The 23137-nt window shown below is 36.2% G+C and overlaps 1 protein-coding gene across 1 annotated transcript in view; it reads right to left on the reverse strand.

Annotated features, from left to right (window-relative positions):
* Positions 1–1471: 1471 nt before the first annotated feature.
* The window catches only part of FAT1 (FAT atypical cadherin 1), a 104244-nt gene continuing 82578 nt past the window's right edge, over positions 1472–23137 (reverse strand). The window contains exons 15-29 of the mRNA XM_053975606.1: positions 22046–22260; positions 21507–21644; positions 21071–21214; positions 18469–18666; positions 13587–14388; positions 12527–12658; positions 12255–12418; positions 11237–11699; positions 10568–10721; positions 10225–10335; positions 9377–10008; positions 8992–9129; positions 6870–6929; positions 4075–4110; positions 1472–3183 (exon numbers count right to left, since the gene is read on the reverse strand). Of these exons, the coding sequence (XP_053831581.1) occupies positions 2558–3183; positions 4075–4110; positions 6870–6929; positions 8992–9129; positions 9377–10008; positions 10225–10335; positions 10568–10721; positions 11237–11699; positions 12255–12418; positions 12527–12658; positions 13587–14388; positions 18469–18666; positions 21071–21214; positions 21507–21644; positions 22046–22260 (4013 nt within the window). The 3' untranslated portion in view covers positions 1472–2557. The remainder of the gene's footprint in view (positions 3184–4074; positions 4111–6869; positions 6930–8991; positions 9130–9376; positions 10009–10224; positions 10336–10567; positions 10722–11236; positions 11700–12254; positions 12419–12526; positions 12659–13586; positions 14389–18468; positions 18667–21070; positions 21215–21506; positions 21645–22045; positions 22261–23137) is intronic.

Genomic DNA, 23137 nt, shown 5'->3' on the forward strand with positions numbered 1-23137 from the left:
AACCTTGGTGTTGTGTGTTGCCTAGCAGCACAATTCCTGTGAAAAGGTAAAGAAAATACATATATGTATATATGTTCTTATACTTTCAACAAAGCATTCTCTTACACCTACATGGAATTTCATTGTAGAATGATGAGACATTGTTCCTTTTCAGTTTGATGTTCTGTGTTAGCCTTCAGTTCACAGTAAAACAAATAAAAGTATATTTAAGTGTTGATATTTCTGTCCTTCACACCTCTCAATTTTAAAAATCTGTCTTCAGGCCCTTCTGTAAGTGAGTAACTATAAAATGTGTTTGTAGAGCAGGTCTTCATATTTTCTGGGAATCCTTATCAACTGAGAAATGATGCAAATTTGTGCAGCGTCTTCCTCTTTCTGTCTCCTAAGACTCATTCCTACCAAGTAGCAGATATTAAGGAATCTTGAGCAGAACTTCATGAAGCTTAACCTTCCTCACTCAAGATGGGCCTTAAGCAGTGATGTGAACTACTACAGTGTGTGACACCCTTGGCTCACAGTTCTGTAAGATTCTTCTAAAGCTATTAATTAAGAAAATTCTAACAGTCTGATGTACAAAAGGCTCTTAGTTATCAGGGTGAATATTACAGTGCACAGCCAGAATGTGGGTTTAAACCTACTGATTTTTTAGTCTTTTTACATAAGTCATGAGATTCTTAACTTCCATATGGGCAAGTTAACAAGGAATGTCAGTGCCTGCCTGTGTCCTGTAATCCACCCAATTTCCATTATATAGCTGCCAAGCTGGGAGTTGTTCCATTTTGTATATAAATAGCACTCCAAATACAGTACCCTGTTCCCTAGATGGTAGAAGGCTGAGGCTTAGCTCTCATGATGGGAGAGAATCTAATATTGTATATTTCCAGGCTACAGAACTTTATGACAGTAGGAACAAAATGGAGGTGGAGCTGAAAGGATTCCAAGCTATATTAAAAATTCACTAATGTGCCAATAAATCTGTTCTGAACTTAAAAAGCATCCCTCAAGCAAGAGGCAGAAGACAGTTACATTATTCCTTTAGCTTACCATCAGGCCAAATTTATGCTAGAGAACTCTGTTAAAAGCTTTGTTCTTTTCTAGTCAGAAAAGCAGCTGGATAGTAGCAGCTGGATAATACATAAGAAAACTGTATTCCGCCTTTACTTCTTCAAGCTAAACTTCTAGTGTGAACTTAATGTAAGAAACTGCAATTGAAATATAATTGCAGGAAACCACCAACTATTTAGCACAAGGTCAGACAATGGCATGGCCATTTCAGCATGCAGGTGCACAATCAAGGGATAACTAGTAATGAAAGTAAATATTCAGGTGATAAAGGAGGGGAGAAACTGCTTTAAAGATCTTGTTTTTTTTTTTTTGTATATATTTTTGTGACTTGAGAAAAAAATATTCAGCAATTTACACAGCTGATATTATATGTTTAAAGAAAAATGCAAACTACCGAGAAGGCTACTGCAGTTTGATACCCATCAATCTTTATTCAGACTGGCCCGATTACTTTTAAAAACACCATTAAGCAGACACACACTGCCATCTCGTGAGCATCTCTAACACAGCTGCAGGCTGATTTCAGAGGAGAGGAAAAGGAGCTGCTTGGAGCAAGTAACTTAATACAGTACAAAACATATACAGACTTAAAAAATGCTGCACTGAATGCTTTGTCAATGGTATATTATATAATAGATACACAGAGCAAAGCTAAAGTATTTTATTAATAATTTATTGTCAGTAAGAAAGACCGGCTAATGGTAATTTTCAGTAAAAACCTTTACAAGACCATTGGATCACAAATATACAGACACTATAAAAACTGTGTCATGGTGGTTTTGGTTCTAAACTGGTATGCAGAGGGTCCCCAACACACTTTCCAAGAAGGGAAAAAAATGTTTACAGTTCTAAAATACAGCAACCCATTTAAGACATTTCCATATAGCTGACCCAGAAAAATATCAGACCTAATGTATGTACAATTGAAATTGTGTGAATATGTTGAATGTTTTACAATGAAATGTCAAACCTTAGTTTTCAGGGGAATACATACAGTGATGCCCTGATTATAATAAATCAGGGTGCTCATTTTTAATGGCACACTAACACCACTAGTTTCAGTGGAAAACGAATTCACAAAATATCTACAAAATCTAGTTAAAACTATTAAAATCAAAACTGTACATAAAATTTACAAAAAATAGGAGAAAATTAATTGCATTGGAACGATATAAATATATGTGTCATGCTAACATGGAGAAGTGGTATGTGATTTTTTTTAAACATAGAACAATGTAAGTACATAAAGGATGTTCAGAAATGGCACAGCCAATGGAAATCTTAGAACTTTCCAAATACAGTAGATCAGGAAATGGAAAGAGGTTCATTTGTGAAATGAATTGCATGATCCAATGCTGCCATGCCAGTTTAGCTCACTGAAACAAAAGCATTCACCTTGGCTGGAAAAAAAAAAGAAAAAATAAAAAAGCTCTTGAAAATTGTTCTAGATTTGATAAAGTTTCTTAGAGTCCAGGCACTTTTGTTGAGTGTATCAGACTTCTGTATGTTGCTGGGAATCAAGTGGAGGAATTTTCACATCTTCGAAGTGACCATCATCTCCACTCTCATAGTCACTCATCATGACTTCAGACTCCATTTCACAGCATGCCGACACATCCGAGCAGGAGGCTGTGGAAGCGTACACAGACATGGACATGTTGTCTGCAGTGGGTGCTTCAAAGTCTGGATTGAACCCCAGCGAGTACGGAGCGTACGGTTCTCTGTAGCTGCCGCTGCCGCCACTGGTGTTGGTCTGAGGTTCTGACATGTCTGCAGGGTAGTGATGGGGAAGGTATTGATCAAGGTTAAATCTCTGCCTGCTCCTTGTAGAAGAACCCAAGCTACCTACGGCTGGCATGTCTCTGGGTGGCTGTATTGACTCAAACTGGTCGCTGTATTCAGGTGGTAATGGTGGAAGCTCATCAGGTGCAGGGAAATCATCAGGTGGAGGTGGAAAATCACTTTCTATGTCATAACCACCAGGGTAATAGTCTGTATCGATGGCATTTGGATCTGTGTAGAGGGGAGCTGACTCCTCAACCACTTCATAATTTGGATACTCTTGGATACCTGGCAACTGAACACTTGGCATCCAATCTGACGTATCCCAGTGATAACCTGAAAAGTTAATTAAAGGAAAAAATAGTATTACTCTCTTGTATTCAAGTTAGTCTGAATTGAAAAATTAACACATGTATTAAGACAATGCAATCACTGTGATTAGCATACAACTTGTTAATCAGCAGTTTGCCCTGGTTGCACAAAAGACATTCAACACAACTTTATGCCATGCATGAGATAGTGCATCATTCACACTTGAACTTATACATTTTCTCAGACATCACACCTAACATGGGAAGAGCTGTAGTCACCTATGGAACATGCTGTCACAATACACAGTTGTTCAGTGGATAGCAGAGAATCAACACCCTACCTGGTGCAGCTAAATACTTAATTGTTGCTGAGTAATTGGTTGGGGTGGTAACAATGGCCTATTTTCTTAAGAATATATTTAGCATATATAACATATGACTTTCTTACATAAAAGAAGCAATTTCTATTTGGTAAAGTATTTCAGCCCATTTTAAGTGACTCTGCCACTCAAGCACATTATAAAGTTAGTTTCACAAAATGCTGTTAGCTCTACAGGAACACGTCTGATAAAAATCTTTTGTTATTAATAAAGACATTCCACATTCAACTACAAGAACAAAACAGGAAAATCAAGCTTAATCATGCAAAAATGACTAGACTTGATTCTCTCTTGCAAACTCCCTTTGAATAAGTTTGTATTTGCTGGAAACGATGTAAGCCTAAACTAACTAAAAACTAGTAATTTCTCTCATCTGAACATCAATAAAAAAATACACTGTTGTAATATAGTTCAAATCTAGTGAAGAGAAATCACTGCAGACAAATGCACAGAAAGCAAATGATAGTAAGTCTGTGTTAGAACCAAATATTAACAGAAATTTTGGTGAACATCAATGAACTGCATGCAGAAGTCACCTCTTGAATTGCTGAGGTCAGGAGCAGCAAAAGATTCTTTATGTGGCAGAATAAGAAGAAAAAGGAGAAAACATCTCTAGTTAGGAATCAAATAGTAGAACCAATATGAAGACAAACAATGACTAGTCACTATGACATTCACACTGTTTTTGTCCAGTTTAATTAGCAATACTAAAGTTTTATTTAAAATTTTCTCCTGGGCTCCTTATTTGTTAAGACTTGAACTGTAGGACAGCTACTGAATTAATATTTAATTAATTAAACAGCCCATCTGGGACATAGCTGTCTTGTGGTAAAATCTGAAGTCTGGAGTTTATGGAAATCCTTTTATCAGTATATTCAGGACTTCTGCTACACAGGGTAATAGGACTTGATCTGATTTTTTTCTTTCCTTGTATCTACCCTTGTGTTTTGATACAGGGCTCCATCTATTGGCACTTACACTTTGAAGTATCTCCTGAGTATCAAGGTAACTCTTCCTTCAGAGTCTGGTTTCCATACATAAACACTGGGAAACCTGCCTCCATTTGTACAGCAATTCCAAAAACTCACACTCAGCAGAGAACCGCCCTGACAAGTATTAAACCTTTCTCTCTTCAGGAATCTATATTCCCTATTAAAGTCTCTAAGGATGAGTGATGCCTATCCTAATGGCAGAATCTTCTCCTAAGAATTCATACTTTCATCTGTTGGAAGACTGAAGGGACAGAGGTTGACTCTTCAGAGAGAAGTTCCTATTTTTTTAAGCTTGCCTAGCCCAGACAAGAAAAATACTGTTCAGACTAATGGAGATGTCAGTCTGAGCTCTGAGATTCTTAAAACATCTCTGGCCTCAACTCCAGGAGAAGGTTCTGATCAGTAGTCTGCTTAGAAGACAACATTCATTATTTTTCCTGGGAAATTGGGTGCAAAACTAAAGCCAACAGGCTTTATGATTTAGAGCACTTTCACCAAGGAATGGAGAGATGTTGATTTTCCTCTTCTTCTGAGGCAAAGACCCTTTAATGTGAATGGCAGAAACACAAACTAGAACCGGACATACCCATCTTTATGTGACAATCTGCTAGATTGGAGCTATATTTTCTCTTGTACTCAGCACTGCTGATTTGCATCAAGCTACAATCTGAGGAGCAGTGCAGAGAATACAGGCCTAAAACTGTCCTGTGATGAGATTAGCTACTGTTCATGCTTCCAGGATGCCTGTTGGACAGAAACACTTGGGAAGACTAAAGGTAAGGGCCATCTGTCCCAGAACATGACCTTGCTGCAGGCTTGAGTAAGGATCTCTGCTGCTTGAACTGACACCCTCCCTGAGGGTGCTCAAGAGCAGAACTCCTTACCTAAAATGCTTTGAAAGAAGAAATGCTTATTAAGAGCGGAAACTCTCAAATGTTAAGATGCAGCTGAAGTAGGAAGTATTTAATCTCTCTATAATTGCAATGTGTACAATGTTTGTGTTTATCTTATGGTGATACTAAAACACCAAGCAATACTTTTATCTTTGACTTGAGAACTACATCTATAATTTTTAGATTCTACCAATTAAAATTTTAGAGAAAATCTGAATCAGTTATTAAATATTTCCCCTGGTAGATCTGGCCTATTTTAGTCTTGTAATTTTCCCATTCCCATATACTGTGCACTGCCATTTTTTTTTGCACTGAGGACTATTGCCTATCGGTACACATTAATGAAATGGCACCCTCATTAATGAAATACTCTAGTAATTGGAAGTTTTTGCATTTGTCTACTTTCTTTTGCGTGTCTGCGTAAATTAAAAAGGGCGTACTTCAGATAACAAACCAAAGTGAAACTTTAGCTACTATAATCGATTTTATGTTCCTACAATGGCTTCATTTTAAGTAGGACTTAGTAAAAAACATGTTTCCTAGTCTGTATCTAGAAGTACCATGGGCTGGATGTTATTTCAGAAGAAACCTCTGCAAACTCATGATCATGGAGTGAATCATTTGCCTTTTACTGGAACTTAAAGTAGTATTTAATCAATTAAAACAACAGTTAGCATTTGTATAGACTCATTGGCACTTTTATTACTACTATTATTTTGCAAAGAGTTTGTGTTTCCCTGAGGGGTTAGTTCTTAAATGTTAGCAGAAAGGAAATAAAATGCCATTGAAAATGCCTACCTTGCTTCTAACTTCCAAACACATACTAAACACACACAAAAATATGTGTGTACATATACCCAAATATACATTTTAGGTACTGTTGTAAGGCTGCATAGTAACAAGCTACTTAAACTGAGGAGGATGTATATGGCTATATATCTCAGCTGCAGACAAATTTTTTTTTTTTCTGTTTAAGAGACAGATTGATCTAAGACCAAGGAAGTGAGTACTGATACCAGACCATTTTCATTTTGCTCAGCTGGACAAGGTATCAACAGGTGTGGGTGAGAGAAGAAAAGGAAGCAGAGGCTGCTGCTGTTTCATCTACAGTACTGCATATATTTGCCTTTGATGTTGTCTCAATTCTGCTGGCAGGTTTAGTATTAATATTTTCAGAAGAGAGTAAGCACCAAGATCTTTTTATGCCAATCCCTTTTTTCCCAAGAAAACACACTTTGAAACCTGTTCACAAGGCATCTACAGCATATGCAAGAAAATATTAACAGATATAAAATATATTTTTTGCTATAACTTATCAGAAAATCTAAGTAAATAATATTTTATAACTTGCATCTGGCTAGGACTATATTACTAGAAGACAATGTAAGAAGACAAACGTGCATTATGCTGCCAAAGCAGTAAATAAATATGAAAACATGTATGTACCTTCTTTTTCCACCGAGTCAACAACAGCATTGACAAGGTGTATTACAGTCACTACGGAAGCTTGTAAGAGGTATAAAAGGAGCAAATTAAAACAAACCTATAGTTAGTATCACTTTAAACAGCAGACAGATACATAAAAAACCCCCATCAACACTGTGAAATTGCAGTTCGTTACTGTTTTATAGAGCAACATTATTAGTGTACATGCACATTTACTCTCAGTCTAGAGAGCAGTTGCATGTAATACATAAAACATATATCTAAAGCTCAATTTTATTCTTAAAAAACATACAAAAGTACTTGTAACTACTTGTGAAGTACATTTTGCATAAGCACAAGGCTGCTTAAGTTGTGTTAGAATTTCTGAAATGCTGCCTAAATATACTCATTTGCATAATACTTTATCTACATAGCAACAAACTAGACTTTTCTCAAGGCTTGTGTTGGGTGAATTAAGGATTATTGCATTAGACTTCTCCTTTAAAGATGTAAACTATGTTGCCTCCCTACCAATGAAAGATATAAGAAGGAAATTTTCCCTGAAATGAACTAAAAAGATAGAATATGAAAAATACCTACTGAAAATTTCTGTTACTGATCTACTTAACTTTTATATGAAGTAGAGATATCACAGTAGGAATACCAAATTCAGGCTGTTAGATACTTATTTAATAAAAAAACCCAAACTTAAATGAATGTATTTTTTATGTCTTCCCTTTCCCTCAAGATAGTTTTGGAATGGAGAAGGATTTATTCTTATAGGGTAAAATGAAGTAAGCACATGCAACTTGTTTGCACAGCTCAGGAATTAAATATCAGGATAATAAATTCTGCATCTACCAAAATGGAAGGAAGGAACAGTATCTATGATGCTACAGCTATTTCTCTTAAAATGATGTATTAATGAGTAATCAGTACATGACAGGAAATGGGAAAAAGAATATACTAAGTATATGAGAGGGTGAGGAGGGGAGAACAACACATACAACACGACACTTAAAACCACAGGAAAAGAAGTTGGAAGTTGGTATCAGGTCTACTGATAAAATGATGAGGACTGCAAGCATACAATTTTACTTTCACCAATCATTAAACCAGATAGGTTTTTTTCATGCTTGTAATAACAAATCACTCTACTTTATTAAGAAGCAGAATGTTCTTTATTCCTAAGCTAAAGGAATTTCAAGTTCTTTTTTACCAGGCAGAGACAAAAGCAGAAAATGGAATAAAGAGTCAAAGCACACCTTAACTTAGCAAATTAAGTTACAAGACAACTGTGGCTTTGTCCAATCAGTATGACATGTTTCTGAATACATAGATGTATTCATATCAACTATAAAAGCATCTGTCATCACAATGGAAAAGACATCCAATTAATAATAATCAAACACACAAGCATGTACGCTGATTATATTTTGATGAACTTGAGGTGTGATCAAAATATTTATATTTTTATATTGGCTTTTTTCAATGTATGAAATGTTTTTATGAATTCATTTCAATCATGGTGAAAGCCAAATATACTGTTCTACTATAACAAAATTCCTTTTTGTGCAGTTTCCTTCATTACTAAAGTAATCAAACTTACAAGCAGTCCCTTAAACTCTGCTCTCACTCAGAACTGATCTGATCCATATGGGAGCTGAGGTCGCAGCAAGAAAAAGAGAAGGAAACAAATGAAACTGTAACACCAGAAAGCTTTTTACTGAGAGCTGAACAGCAAAGTGAAAGTTATATTTGTGCAGAGGCCATTTTTTAAATTCACTGTATTCTTGGAAAAGGTGATAACTAAGGATAACCTAGAAGAGTTTACCAAATTCTAGTATTTTTAAACACAAGGCTCTGAGCAACTTGAGCTGCATTTCACTGTAATATTCTAACAGCAGAATGATTATATATAACTTTAAGGTAAAGTAATTAACAGCTGATGTAGAGATAAGTAATTTTTTTTAAAAAATAACAGATTTGGGTATTAACATAAGTAAATACAAATATATATTAAATAAGCTACTATTTAATATATATTCAATATATGTAAATCCTACTGTTACTAAGAGATACAGATGCAAAGACAGAACGAATGAACACCAGCAGCGGTACAGAATGATTGCCTTTTGCGTACCATTGTCATCACATGATTCAGACTGGAAGGAGCTGAGAGACTGGACCTCAGACATGCTTTCTCTTGCACTGTAAGGATGGGAGTTCTTTTCATCCAGAGGCTTCTTAGAAAGGCAGGGGTCAAGATCTACTACTTTAGCTGAAAGAAAAAGTTTCAAGTGAGACAATGAATAGATTCCAGATTAAAGAATCAATGCAATTTAAAGTTGAGACCTGCACATTTTTACAAAACTTAGTAGAGCATGAAGGCTGATCAGAGACAAAACCCAGTAAAGTCATAATACCTTTTGCACTCTAAAAGGTATAGACAGAGACTTTGTACTCATATCAAAATTGTACCAGTACACACATTTAACAGGAAAGTAAAAGATAAGAATGTCTCTTACTGTCATAGTCAAAATCCCAGCTGGGTTTCTGTATTGAATCACTGTCTGAAGGTGAGTTGGAGGGAGGTGGAGGTGGCAAATTTGGTGCAACACTGCAAACAGCTACAGCTTTCCGGTGACCATGTACAGAATCTGGGTTAAAAGTACTAAACTCAGGGTGCTCAGGGATAGCAGACCCTTCAAAAGAATTCCTGTCAAGATTGTTCCTGGAGTCGCTTGGAATGCTTGGAGTGTATGAAATGGGACGAACAGGAACCTGTGGTGGGATGTCAGAATAGATGTTCTTATTCAATTTTGCATCAAAACACGGTCTTTGCAAGAAGGCTGTCGTAGCTCCCAGTTGCTTGTCTTCAGGTTCTGGCTGGTGCTTCTTCTTTCTACCAACCACTTTGCGGCAAACAACAAAAATCACAACTAACAAGAAGATTCCTGTGACGAAAACAATAATCCCAATCACTTCAGCTAAGCTAATGTTCCAAGATGTTGAAACATATTTATTGAGAACGATGTCTGTGCAGTGTTTGCCTCCAAATCCACGACTACAGTTGCAGTGATATGAACCATAAGTATTCTCACAAAGGGCACCATTGAGACATGGGTTTTCTACGCATTCATCGACATCAGTCAGGCACCTATCAGAAACAGAGCACAGCAGTGATGTTTAGTTTACATCAGTAGTCTTTGTTGTAATCTTGTTCTCAACAATTTCAGATACACTTATTATAAGGTACTGCACACTAACATGCATTTTGCTGTTTTATCAACATCCCAGATTCAACCAGTTCAAACTGGTTATTAATCTGTTAATTAGTACTACTGAAATTCGATATATGTGGAATGCTACCTACCTTTCTCCACGAAAGCCTGCTTCACACTCACAAACAGGTCCATCCAAACTGTCAATACACTTGCCACTGTTTTTGCAAGGATTGTCTTTGCAATATGGACCCAGCTGGCATCTGCAAAGGCAAAACAAACAAAACCAGCTGAACGTTACCTTACTGCAAGCAAGTTTATAATGTGGGATTCAGAGCTGTAATACAGGGGCTGCTGGTTAACTTCAGCCAGCTCCAGTATGTCTCAAATCTGAGCTTTAAGTAGGAAACACATAAATAAAAAAACAGAAAAAGAGTTACATTTATGTCCTGTTTTCTAAGGGGTTTGTTGATACAATGAACCATACAAACATACCTTTGACCTGTGTATTGTCCTCGGCACTGGCAGATAAAATCATCACTGACTGGGATGCAAGTCCCACCATAGAGGCAGGGGTTGGAAGCACATGGGTTGACACTTACATCGCAGTGAGTTCCCATAAACAAAGGTGCACACTTGCAGTAGTAACCTAAAATCAAATAGAGTATTTTTGAAAGTTGTACACGGCTTTACTGGATTTGAGATAAAATCCTCCCTGTCCACCTACAGATTTAAGATAAATTCCTCCCTACCTCCCAACATGTTACAAGAGAGAAAGGATGGGAAAAAATAGAAATGTTTTTATCAAAAGATGAGGCAAAGTGTAACAGTAAGAGCTTTTTTAAACATTTTTCTCACAAAACACAAGTTGTCCCAATGATTTCAGAATTTTTAAAGAAAGACTCCAAAGTAGGGTGTTAAGAGGATGGACCTCAGATATCAGCACTGAAGATTAAATCCCCACTTTGCCAGATGGACTTTTCTACCTCATACCCCAAGGAGTTGAATCTAGAAGGCACACACAGCCTTCCTACCTATTCAACAACAGACCTTCTACAACTCTGGGAAACCAAGAATTACGCACAAAGTTGTTTTGTCCTTCAAAGCAGACAACTTGAAAAGCAGTTTTGAAAACTAAAAGCAGAAGAATAAAGAGTGCCTTACCTCCATTTGACAGTGCGTTGCAGATGCCTCCATTCTGACATGGGCTGCTTGAACAGCCATCTGTGGCAGTCAGTAAGCATCCAGGAGTGACATCTACAGATTCTTCCATGTGTGCATAGTTTCGTGGCTTGCTGTTTAGGGGCAGCTCTTGTCCATTTAGTACAATGGAGTCCATACAGCCTCTGAAACCATTGCTAACCTGGGGACTTCTACCATGTCTTGTACCTTGCTGACGAATATGACCGCCAAAAAACACGTGATTGTCTAGGTTTAGTGTTCTAAGTGTACCAGGAGCAGTACCAGATGCAGTATGCACCCTGTCCAGAACAAGTCGTGCATAGTTTCCATCCACTTCAAGAGATATGGAATGCCACTGGCCATCGTTTATCTGAGTGCTCTGAACAGAGACAATCCCGGGTCCACTGCCACAATCAAATTTATATTGCAGTCTTCCATGATGGATCTACAGAGGAAAGCCACAACATCAATAAATGGTCTGCACACTTAAAGAGTATAGAATATTGATGCCTATAAAGTTTATGTTTGTTGGAGAGACAGGATGATGGTTCATAAAAAGCAGTTTAATAACACTTTAATAACACTTAATAACAGTCACAGCAATTGTGATTTATTCTATATGGTTCTTTTAATTGAAACACAGACTTTGTACATTTTGTTCCTCTAGTAAAGCATTCACAGATCATAATAAAAATATTATAATATGTCAATACCTTTCATCTTGTGCTTTAAGTAACTTTTCCTGTATGGACTTCAGTATTATAAACAAATAAATTTCAAGTTGTTTAAAATATACGATTCAGGAAGCTTTCTTTGTTTACACATGTAAAAATTTCTGTACAAGTTTGTCACCTGGATGTGTAACACACCTTACCTTTAAGGCAATTTTCAATTACAACCATTCTACAGAGATGTTATGACTCAGTCTTTTAATCTGACACAAAAATAGTAAGATGGTAGGAAGAAAGTTGGAGATATGAACTAGGAGATTTTAATATACCTCTAAGATACTGTAGTCTGTTCCTCGAGCATACATAACAACTGCATGAGCAGAGTAAGTTCTAAGTCTCATTGTCAGCTTCATTTCCTCTTTGTTCTCATTTTCCATGAGACGGTATTTCACATAGCTGCTCCCAGTAAACGTCACAGCAGAGCCAGCTGATGCTTAGGAATACAGAAAAGCATAAAAAGTTTTAGCACAGGACTGGAATCAAATTTATATTTGGAAAATAATATAGTTTTACACAGAGTTTTTTAAAGTTAATTCCATACCAGGACAATGTCCAGCTTTGCTGTCTTGGCAAACACAGGTGTATTTTCCTTCCTTTGGATCTCCTAAACATTCAGTACCTTCAGGACATGGGTTTCCTTCACACACACTGTTCACCAGGGGACATTTCCCTTCTGTAAAATCAAACCCATTATTTTTTTCTATTGGTGGTGATCATATTTTGTGAAAAGGGACTCTTTAGTATAGTAGCTGAAAGTGCCCCAAATGATATTCCTAACTATCAGACAAGGAAGTGAATAACAGTTATGGAGCATGACTGGCACAGACTAGACAAACAGCATAAGAGTGGCTGATGCTCATCCTTATCTTGATTACTAATTCAGTTGGTAAAATTGGGAAAATGGTGTTGTGGTTTAAGGCTTACCATTAGAATCATTTACCACAAAACCCAACATGTAGATATTAAACACGGACCGAGTAGGCTGGGGAGAGCAGAGAAAAGCATGTCTGTATTTAAGACAGAAAAGGAATGGGCTTTAAATATTTATTTCATATGTGCAACCCAGCAAGGTTAAGTCCTGATTTTAAAAAGCAATGTTGTTTTCCTTGGAGATAAAGATAAATTAATCTTCTGTCAGAAATCTTTATCCTTACATATATTTTAATGAATAGTTATTTCCCACATACCCTCTCATTCCTAAGCAAGTTTGGAAACTGTGGGGTACTCCTCTAAGCAGAAACAAGGAGGTATTCAAGTACATTGCAGGAACTTACTTGTGCACACAAGACTGAAAATGGCCACCAAAATAGGATAGGCAGCAACAAAAAAAATTAGTTTCTTTCATAAAATGGAAAATGAAGGACTAGCTATAAAAAAAAAATCCACTCCCATAAACTTGTATTACGTAAACTCTTGAAATGAGGTAATGAGATAAGAAAGAATTACTCTTTACTACAAATAAAATTAGGCAAAACTATGGAGAGAGTTACAGAACATTCCTGGATCTTGTCCTGTAATATATATTTCCATCTGTGGATTACTGCTTTTTAAAACCAGAACAATCTTTTCAAGGATACAGTTTCCCTTACTGTGTTTCTTACCTTTACAAAGACAAACTGCTGTTCTGTGATGACGAGGAGTGACGAAGCTCAACCTGGCTGTGCTGTGGGTTGACATGATGTTCTCATCCACTGTTACTTTTTCTTCACAAAATTTCAAAGGACAATCTAGGCCTGCACAGAGCTTATGAAACACATCAATTATCCGGACACCTAAAATCTCTTCTAGGTCAGGCACAGAAGAGTTTATCTTGTGGAGCAAAATTCTCATTGGGTGGTGAGAGCTACCAGACTTTTCAATATTCAGGAGGACATCCAGATTAGAAGGAGGATCAGAAGGCTGCAAACTAACAATCTGGATGTCATTTCTCCTCACACCCAAGATGTTTCTCAATGCTCTCTGGAAATTGCGCCAGTAATCACCAATGAATTCTTCAGGGGACAAGTTTGCAAAGCGTATTGTGATACTGTGATTTAATACCTCTTGTGTGATTTGTCTGATGTGTACAGTAATATCAGCTGCAGTTGTAAATTTTCCATCTGTAACAGTGACATTTAGGAGGTACTGTCCTACATCTAACCTTTTGTGTGCTATTAGTTTTCCACCAGTACTGGAAACAGAGAACAAGGATTCCATTTTGGGGTCCAAACTATATGTCAAGGTATCATAAACATCTTGATCGGTTGCGTGAATTTTTCCAATGACACCACCTGAATATTCTTCCCCAAAGGCTGTGATAAAGATTTCCAGAGGCAGTATTGCTGGAGAATAAATGCTTTCCTCAATAACTCTAATATCAATGTAAGTCAAAGATGACAATGGTGGTTTTCCATTATCTGCCACCTAAAGGAAAGATGAGGACAGATTTACATTTTTGCTTTATCTGAAATTATACTGTAGATATTCATCCTGTATACAGTTGAGCTGTATTTTTGTACCCAAAAAAACCCACCAGAAAGTCCTATAGGAAAATGCTTTACATAAATTCTGTAACACAATTCCTAACATAAAAGTTAACACTGAAAATTTAAAAAGCTTATATAAGCAGGCACATGCAAACATGTTTTCACTTCTTCCGAGATTAAAAGCCTACAGTGCTCTTATTACCTGAAAATGCCAGGAAGTTATTAACACTAGTAGCAAATACAGAGGAAATGCACAGTAGCTGATTTCAGACAGCAGATGGTGCTTGAAGCTTTTTAATATCAAGCATGGAAACACATTACAAACTTGAAATGAGTCATGCACTAGAAATGTACATGTTTCAGAACAATTAGGAGGTAATCTGGAAGACAAAGTAAATGTACTGTGCCAAACAGTACTTCAAAAGGAAAAAAAAAAATGCATGCAGACAGTTAACTATGTTGCCTTTCATGATTTTTGGTCACAGAGAAGAAAACAAGGGAAGAAAAGAAGAAAACAAGAAGAAAACAACTCTTGGTGGGTACCTGTAGTGCTATTTGCTTTAGACAGTTAATCAACTATCTTTAACTGTATCAGCCTAATTCAATTTTAAAGCCTTTCTGAACACTCTATTCTCCACCCCTTTTGGACAAAGACATACACTGTTGTTGTACAAGGACAGTAAAAAAAAACAAAAAAAAAAGTGTGGAAAAGTGAGTTAAGAGCATTCCCTTGGGTTCACTTTTTTCTTTCTATTTCTCACCTCGTATTTCCCATCTTATTTTTCCAGAACTCTTTCTCAGTTACTGAAAGTGACGCTGAAGAAATAGTTAAAGAAGAACTGGAGATATGTGAAGGTACAGAAGGGATATACAAGGCTCAGAAAGTAGAAGATATTCTGCATTGTTTAAAAGATTTTGCAATAATTTTACAAAGTACACTTTGAAGATCTATGTGTAGAGGCTGCTTTTGATTATTTTATACAAATTTGAAAAAAGGGGAGTAACTCCAGGCACAAGATTATCTATGGATGGGCACGTAAATGTGGCATTTTTAAAAGGTAATGTGTGTCTCAAAGAACTACATGTTTTCATCTGTTTCTGTTAACTCCAAAAGACAGGCATGGCTAGAAACTTGTCCTCCAGTTACCCAAATAAATAATGAGAGCTTTAGCTCAAGTTGGTAAAGTTTTGTTTTGCCTAGATCTCTGCCTGGAAACAAGACAAGGCAGGCAGTTTAGCTACAGAAGAAATGCCCAAGGGAAACAAGAAAAGGGTCAAAACAAACAGACAAGCAAAATTATAACAAATGGACAGCAAGCAGGAAAGAAGAGCACCAGAGCACTATTTTTCAATAGTGCAGATATTAAAAATGTGCTGTGGTTTTAAACTGAAGACTTCAGAGTGTGGCACAAAGGACTGCATGACTCATAGCTGAAGATTTTGCACACTAATACTGTGAGACATTTGTTAATGGATAATCTATTTCCTTTGGAGAGAGCACAAGCTAATATGACTGACATGCCCATACAGGGTGACCACTGGGGAAAAAAAAAAATCCTTATTTCTATTAAAATGACAACAGTTAAGTCTTTTGGAGGTAATGGGTGTGTAGAGTGCATATGGGGAAAGTTTGTGTAGTTTTAGTGGGGTTTTTCTTTGGTTATGAGTTTTTTCAAATGAAAGTATACCTGTAATTTAAAAACATCACTACCTCAGCAATCCATTCAGAAAGCAACTAAGGTGAAAGCTGTCACTACTGAAAGGCACACCAGTAAAGGTCAGTTAAAAAGTGAAAATGGGTATCAAGAGATCATACATAGCCATTAACTTGTGATTTGCAATATCAAAATGCAGAAATTAAACATAATGCAAACTTGAGAAAACGCCTTCCTAGAGACTTGAAAAAAATATTATTTTAAAGGAACAGAGGAAGAGTATTTTTCCTCAACAGCCATGCCTATAATTTTGTGTGTCATTGGAACTGGAGTATTGTGATAGGGAAATGCTAGTTTTACTCTTGGATGCCTTCATACCCATGGATTGTAAGATAATAGCAAATAATAGCAGTATATCTATTGAAAAAAGCTAGCAAAGTGTAAAATGACAAATGGCAAATTAAAAGAGAGTGATATATTTCAAGAATTCTGTCAAGAAATGTGAAAATCAACAGATTAGACAGGTCCAAAATACTGACAAAAAGAGGCACATTAGTAAAGTTTGCTTTAATGATTTACAGTCTGGTAAGTCTTTGTTCTAAATGAGTACATTTGTTTTAAGACACTTGTTTAGCTACTGGATGCCATTAAAATAGCCCATATTCATTCCCTAATAAAGAGGCACTTTTCAGCTGCTGTGCTGAAGACAAGATAGCTGAAGTACTGACAGGCTGTTTCCAAGTAGACTAGAGACCAGAAAGTGACTTAGAAATGAAAGAATTACAAGATTCCACCCAGAGGAAGATGTTAGATGGGCATCTCACACTTAAAAAAAGCTAGGCACATCAGGAAGGGCCAAAGGTGCAGCTAAATCATGAAATGTGACAAAGTCATTGTAACAGTCTATACAGAGCAAATACAACTGCCTGAACGTGCATTTGTAAGAATACATTTAAAAATCAAAATAAATAGAAATTAGTTACTGTTAGAGAAGATCTAAAGGAAAACAGATGAATCTTGCATTACACTGATTCCACATACAAGAAAACATCCATAAACAAAAAGGTGACTTTGGGGGAATTGGCATATCACTATTGAGGAAAAAATGGCGAAAAAATGGCTAACAGAGGAATGATATTCCCCATTTTCATCCCAGTTCTTAAATCCTAAACTAAACTACACTTAAATGAAACTATATCTGTCCTTATATTGATGGCTCCTGGTTACTAACATTTCAGTGACTCAAACAGCAAATTACAATATCTGTGTGAATTTTTTCTTCTTTTCCCAAAGAAAATAGACTTTGTGTAAATATGTCACAATTATCCCAATGTAGACAGAATTCAGCATACACTGTTATAAACAGTATTATTTAAAAATACTGCAACTGCATCTTTACTCATAAATTATCTGTAATAGTATGCGTAAGAATAATTTGGAAATGAAAAGAAATTCCTCATGTGAAAATGAAAAAGCTGAATCTGGAAATGAAGTTTAAGAATTAAGTGCATCTACTTCTAGCCTACTAATTGTAAGTCCACTGTTCCCAGCTACTTAATTTATAACTGAATTTAAAAGGACTAGATAAGATTAAAATAATTGGTTTGAACTTTTCTCACACTAGGTGACAAAAAGTATTTGAGAGAACTTAGCTAGTTTAATGTAACCTTGGACATGGTCTGGTCTTTTTGCACAACAATGGCAGATGTAGCATATATTATAGCGTTTCAGGGTCATTTTTTGAGTTTTATGCTGTGGTTTCCACTGCAGGATCCTGAGATCTCAAACTACTGCACTGCAAGTTTCAATGCTATGAAAAAAGGTCTACTGAAAATACTATGAAAAAATGTTCAAACTTAAAAAAAGATGTTTTCAATTGCCATTGAAAAAAGAATGTGGCGCTACAGGAAAATTTTCCATTATTGCTATGTTGTGCAATATCCTTGCTTTCATCACGTGAGTTTAGTCCAGCACACAGTTGCAAGGGTCAAAACGATAGCAGCAAGAGGAATTCTGCTGTCAATAGAAAATGGCTCAAGGGATCTGTTCCCTGCTGGTTTTTCAACATTCCAACCAGAAGGTAAAGGGCTTATTAAGACCACTCATCCAGTTAACATTTTACTTACACCTTACTTCTAACTGTAAGTTTAACTGAACTTCCCATTTCATCTGTGTAGATTAGCATTTAAACCAACAGATTTTGTCTATGAAGACATTACCTCATGGGACATGCCTCAAATGACTACTTGGCATGTCAGGATCTCCTAACAGAAAGACAAGTGGTGGAGTGAACATGAGTGGGAAAAGTTAATCAAATACTTACAATGCAAAACAGTAAGAGGAACATGACAGAAACATCCTACCTTAACATGAAGCAAATAGTGATCTCTCACTTTGCGATTCAGAGCAGCACTTGTGGTCAGAACTCCCTGCTGGGTAATCTGAAAAGTTCTCTCTTCGTTTCCAGTCAGGATGGTGAAGAGAAAAGGAGGGCCATTGTGAGAAGAATCCCTGTCTGTCACCACTAGCTGCAGCACACTGAATCCAACAGGCTTATTTTCCTATAGATATATAACACACATTGGTTTTGTTATAATTGAGGATATGGTCTGATGCTGATTTCCTCCTTGCAACAGAAACCCCAAAAAAATTACTGTCAAACCAGTTAATCAGTACAAGAGAAATCAGAATGACAATATTGCTTCAGGGAAACTACTACACTCTGAGAATAAGACTCAAAAACAGTAAAAGGAGAAAGGCAGATTTTCAAACTTTGTATTGTATTTTTGAAGGTAGCTCAGCCTTTATGTTTTCCACTTCTGGTTTGAATTAGTATTACTGTAGCCCAATTACCAAGTCATCAAAGATTTGAAATTTAGAGAAAACACCTGTTAAGAATAATCTAATGCCTTTGTTGGGAGGACTAGAAAAATACACTCCTCCATCTGATCCCTTGTGCCCCTAATTAAGAGTTCTCTCTACAGCTGTGGCTGCTACAGGCACCATCCAGTTAGAATATGTAATCCAGGTTTTAAAATTTGCATCATAAAATCCCTTCAAGTTTGCATCATGTGGATGTCTGAGGTCTCACGGACACTTCACATGCATTGGATTATCACGTACGTTACACACACATATAACCTTATCTGACACTTGTAACACCTCCCCCAGAATACTTGTGGTCTACTGTATCAGCCCGATTTCTCTATATACATACTTATTTGAAAAGCAAGAAAAGTAGAAACATTATTTTGAAGTACAACGATAACAAAATGCTATCCCTTTCACAGATGTAAAAACTCCTGATAACAATACTCTGTCTCTGAGAGAGTAAATCAATTTAGCTATCAGATACTGCAAAAAGCTGGAGCTTTTTCCCTTTCAGCAAAACAAAGACCATTGCTTGAAAATACAAATATTTACAGTTGGACATCCAAAGTATTTTGACTTTCCTAAAAGCTAAGCACATTTTCTATCGTGTCCAAATATATCCATCTCCAAGACAAGAGGAAATGCACACCAGCATTCTCGGGCAACTCCTCCAGCTTTTTCTCTGCTACTTTCAACTAGGGCAGGCCCATATGAATGACTATAAAGTAAGAGGTATTCCTTTTTAATTGAGTAAGGGAAATAGTATAGACATTGGCTATACAGTCTGAAGTTTAAGTGAGATATTAATTTAACATTTATTTCAAGAAAGACTGTAATAGGGGAAAAGAAGATACATTTGACAGCACACAAACATGAATCTATTGTTTTGGGTTTGGTTTTTTATTTTGATGGGGTTTTTTGGGTTCTTTTTTTTTTCATTTCTATGTTTTGGTTGGTGGGTTTGTTTTTTTTTTTTTTTTGTTTTGTTTTTTTTTTTTTTTTGTTTTTTTTTTTTTTTTTGGTTAGTTGGTTGTTGGGTTTATTTAAAAGCAAGATCCAGGACATCTTATTTGCATACTGTGTGCATATTACATATATTCACTATGTCCTATTTTGGAAAGCTGGCTTTACAAATGATGCACACTTGTCTCAAACACAAGTGGTATTAGGATGGCAGAGTGCATCAGGTAACACTGTCTGATCCTCACAGATCTACTGTACCAGGCCAGCAAACAGCAGAAGGACACAAGGGATTGAGCTGATTTACATTACTAGTCTACAAAGGTCTTAATGGAATTCCTTTGTTGACTTCCATTTATTTCTTATTGGATTTAGGAAGACAAGAAGTATAGATGCTGACTCTGCTGTCTTTGCTTTAGCAGTTTTCTGAATCAGGCAAGTACATGCCAGACACTTGAGAATGTGGCCTACTGCTACCATCCTATGGTGTAAAATTAGTCAAAGGATTGGTATGCAGCCATATGAAATTCCACTCTTGTTCTAACTGCTGCTGATCCCAGAGGAGGCCAATGGGAATTAGGGCTTAACCTATGTGCCATGGTGCAGAACACTAACTTCATAGTAACAGGTACCTAAAGGATCTTTTTCTAAGCAGTAACTCTTAAGACTAAAAAGAAATAGCAAAATTACTATGTATTTTAACATGCCTGTAAGATTCTAAGATTGTTCTATGCATAAAAGGAATTTATAATATATAGACATGTACACACAGAAGGAATCTGAAAAAGAATCCAGAGAGTTTATGCAGTCTCCCTCACTGTAAATATTCAAAAACATTCTGGACTCAATCCTGTGTCCAGGACTGGAATCAATCATGTGCTCTAGGATGAGCCTGCTTTAGCAGGGAGGTTGGACCATATGACTCACTGTGGTCCCTTCCAACCTCACCCATTCTGTGATTCTTACAACTTGCAAATTTCTACATAACATGCAAACAGGAATTTTATAACCCTCAACACTTATTTGATAAGCAGTCTCACTGGTGACCTTAAAAAATTAAAAATGCAGAAAAATTCAAGTCACAAATTTCAAGTCCAATAACACTGATTTAACTATTTCACTAGTTGTATTTACCTGGATGATAACACTATAGTTTCCTTTTGAGAACACTGGAGGATTATCATTTACATCAGAAACATCAATGTTAACTGTAGTTGTGTTAAGCTTAGGTGGGCTTCCATTATCTGAAGCTTGAACTGTCAAGGTATATCCTGAAATCTAAAAAATTAATAAAAAAAATTAAAAACATTTGCTGAAGTGGAAAAAAAGTAACAAATTCAGATTTTGTTTTATGGAAGAATTATTTTAGCAAAACCCCAGTACAGCTTTCCTTCATATATTCAATCCTTTCTCTTCCTCCCAAAATACTGATATAAACAGATGCTTGCACTTTATTATAGCAATATTAATTTTGGGAGCATTAAATGGTAACTTAGAGTAAGAAAATGGTGGTCACCAATTATGTATAGGTAAATTAATCCCAGCTGCCCTAAAACCACGAAAAACTTACCTTTTCTCTGTCTAGAAGCTTAGTCACTTTTATTTCACCCCTGGTAGGGTCAATTGTAAAAGGATTTCCTTGATTGCCATCTATAATTGTGTAGTGAATGTGGTTGTTGGAAGGTCCATCAGCATCATCTGCCATAACCTAAGGGACATTACAGTTGCATTTAAAACAGGTTCAAATAGACTCTAGCATCATTCAGATAAACTCATCCTGAAGATGAGCTCTTTTGGTCTAGCATTTCATAGCTCACAGGAGAAATGCCATCTCAATAGAATATACCAACATCACTTGATTTCCTCCATTTCTTCTGAAAGTTAAGTCATGGTCTCATGAGGAGAACATAAACGTATCACAAAATATTGTCTTCTTTCCCACAGCATCTGAAGTCCCTACTTCTGAAACATTTTCAAAGTAAATTTTCAATCCACTCAGTGGCAAACATCTGTTCATTGATGTTCACCTTCAAATAAATACTTATTCCTTCAAGACTGAAAGCATGATCATCATGACAGAGTATTTCAAAGTAAGAAACCAATACATACTGTAATAACTGATTGTTCAAGCATAGCATCTTCACTGATTACTGCTGTGTAAGTGTCTTGGCTAAACACTGGAGAATTGTCATTGATATCCGTGACATTAATATTCACTGTTACAACATCACTTAATGAAGGTGTGCCTCCATCTGTGGCTTCCACTGTCAAGTAGTACTCATGAGAACTTTCATAATCCAAACTCTCAATGATAAAAATGGCTCCTAGGGAAGAAAAAAAAAAAAAAAAAGCTTCACACAAACTCTGCTACTGCAGTAGTATTATGTGTTGTAACTTTTTCTTTTGACCTTACAAATATTCTTCAGGGCTTGATTTGTCACTGTAAAGCTAGAGTTACCCAGTGAAATGATTATGCTTTACACTCGTGAGTAAAATGATGCAAAGTTCCTGACATTACCACAAAAGATTCACAGTTTAAAACAACCTGGCTTACATTTAGTAATGTAAGTTTTTAACTGACCTAGTTAAGATAGTGTAGTCCCTAGCATACACACTGATTTGCTGGATGAGATTTTCTGGAACCTTTTTACTCCTTTCAAATATATGAAGTTTATCTGGCAATTACAATTTCCACTACACTAGTACAATTAACTACTAAACTATTTAACTAACTACTATAAGTCAATTAGAATTAATTTTTGGGTAGAAATCTTACTAAAAACAAAACAAAACAACCCAAACAACTTTACCAGAAATTAGCTCTAGACAAAGAACTCTATAAGTAAACAAAACTAAAATTGAGGTGTTTATTGATTTTTAAGAGAGAATTGTCATTAATAGGGAAAAATTCTCAACATAACCTAAATTGTACCTGAGACTAAATCTGACTATCATATAAGCCTAAAATCTCCACTGTCATGCTGGACATATGGTTGAACATAATAATCTCATTCCAAGCTCTCTTTAATGCCATATCAAACTCCTCTAGGATCACTGCCTTTGTGACCAATGACTAGTCTTCCCAACCAATTTTATTTTTAATCCTTCTTTTGCCAAGCTTGGCCATTCCTTCTGTTTATATACCTTTTGTGGAAAGACTATTATGTTTGTCATTACAGATCTATGTTTCCACCTGCCTGC

This window comes from Vidua macroura, chromosome 4 (genome assembly GCF_024509145.1).
Source record: "Vidua macroura isolate BioBank_ID:100142 chromosome 4, ASM2450914v1, whole genome shotgun sequence".
Classification (NCBI taxonomy): domain Eukaryota; kingdom Metazoa; phylum Chordata; class Aves; order Passeriformes; family Viduidae; genus Vidua; species Vidua macroura.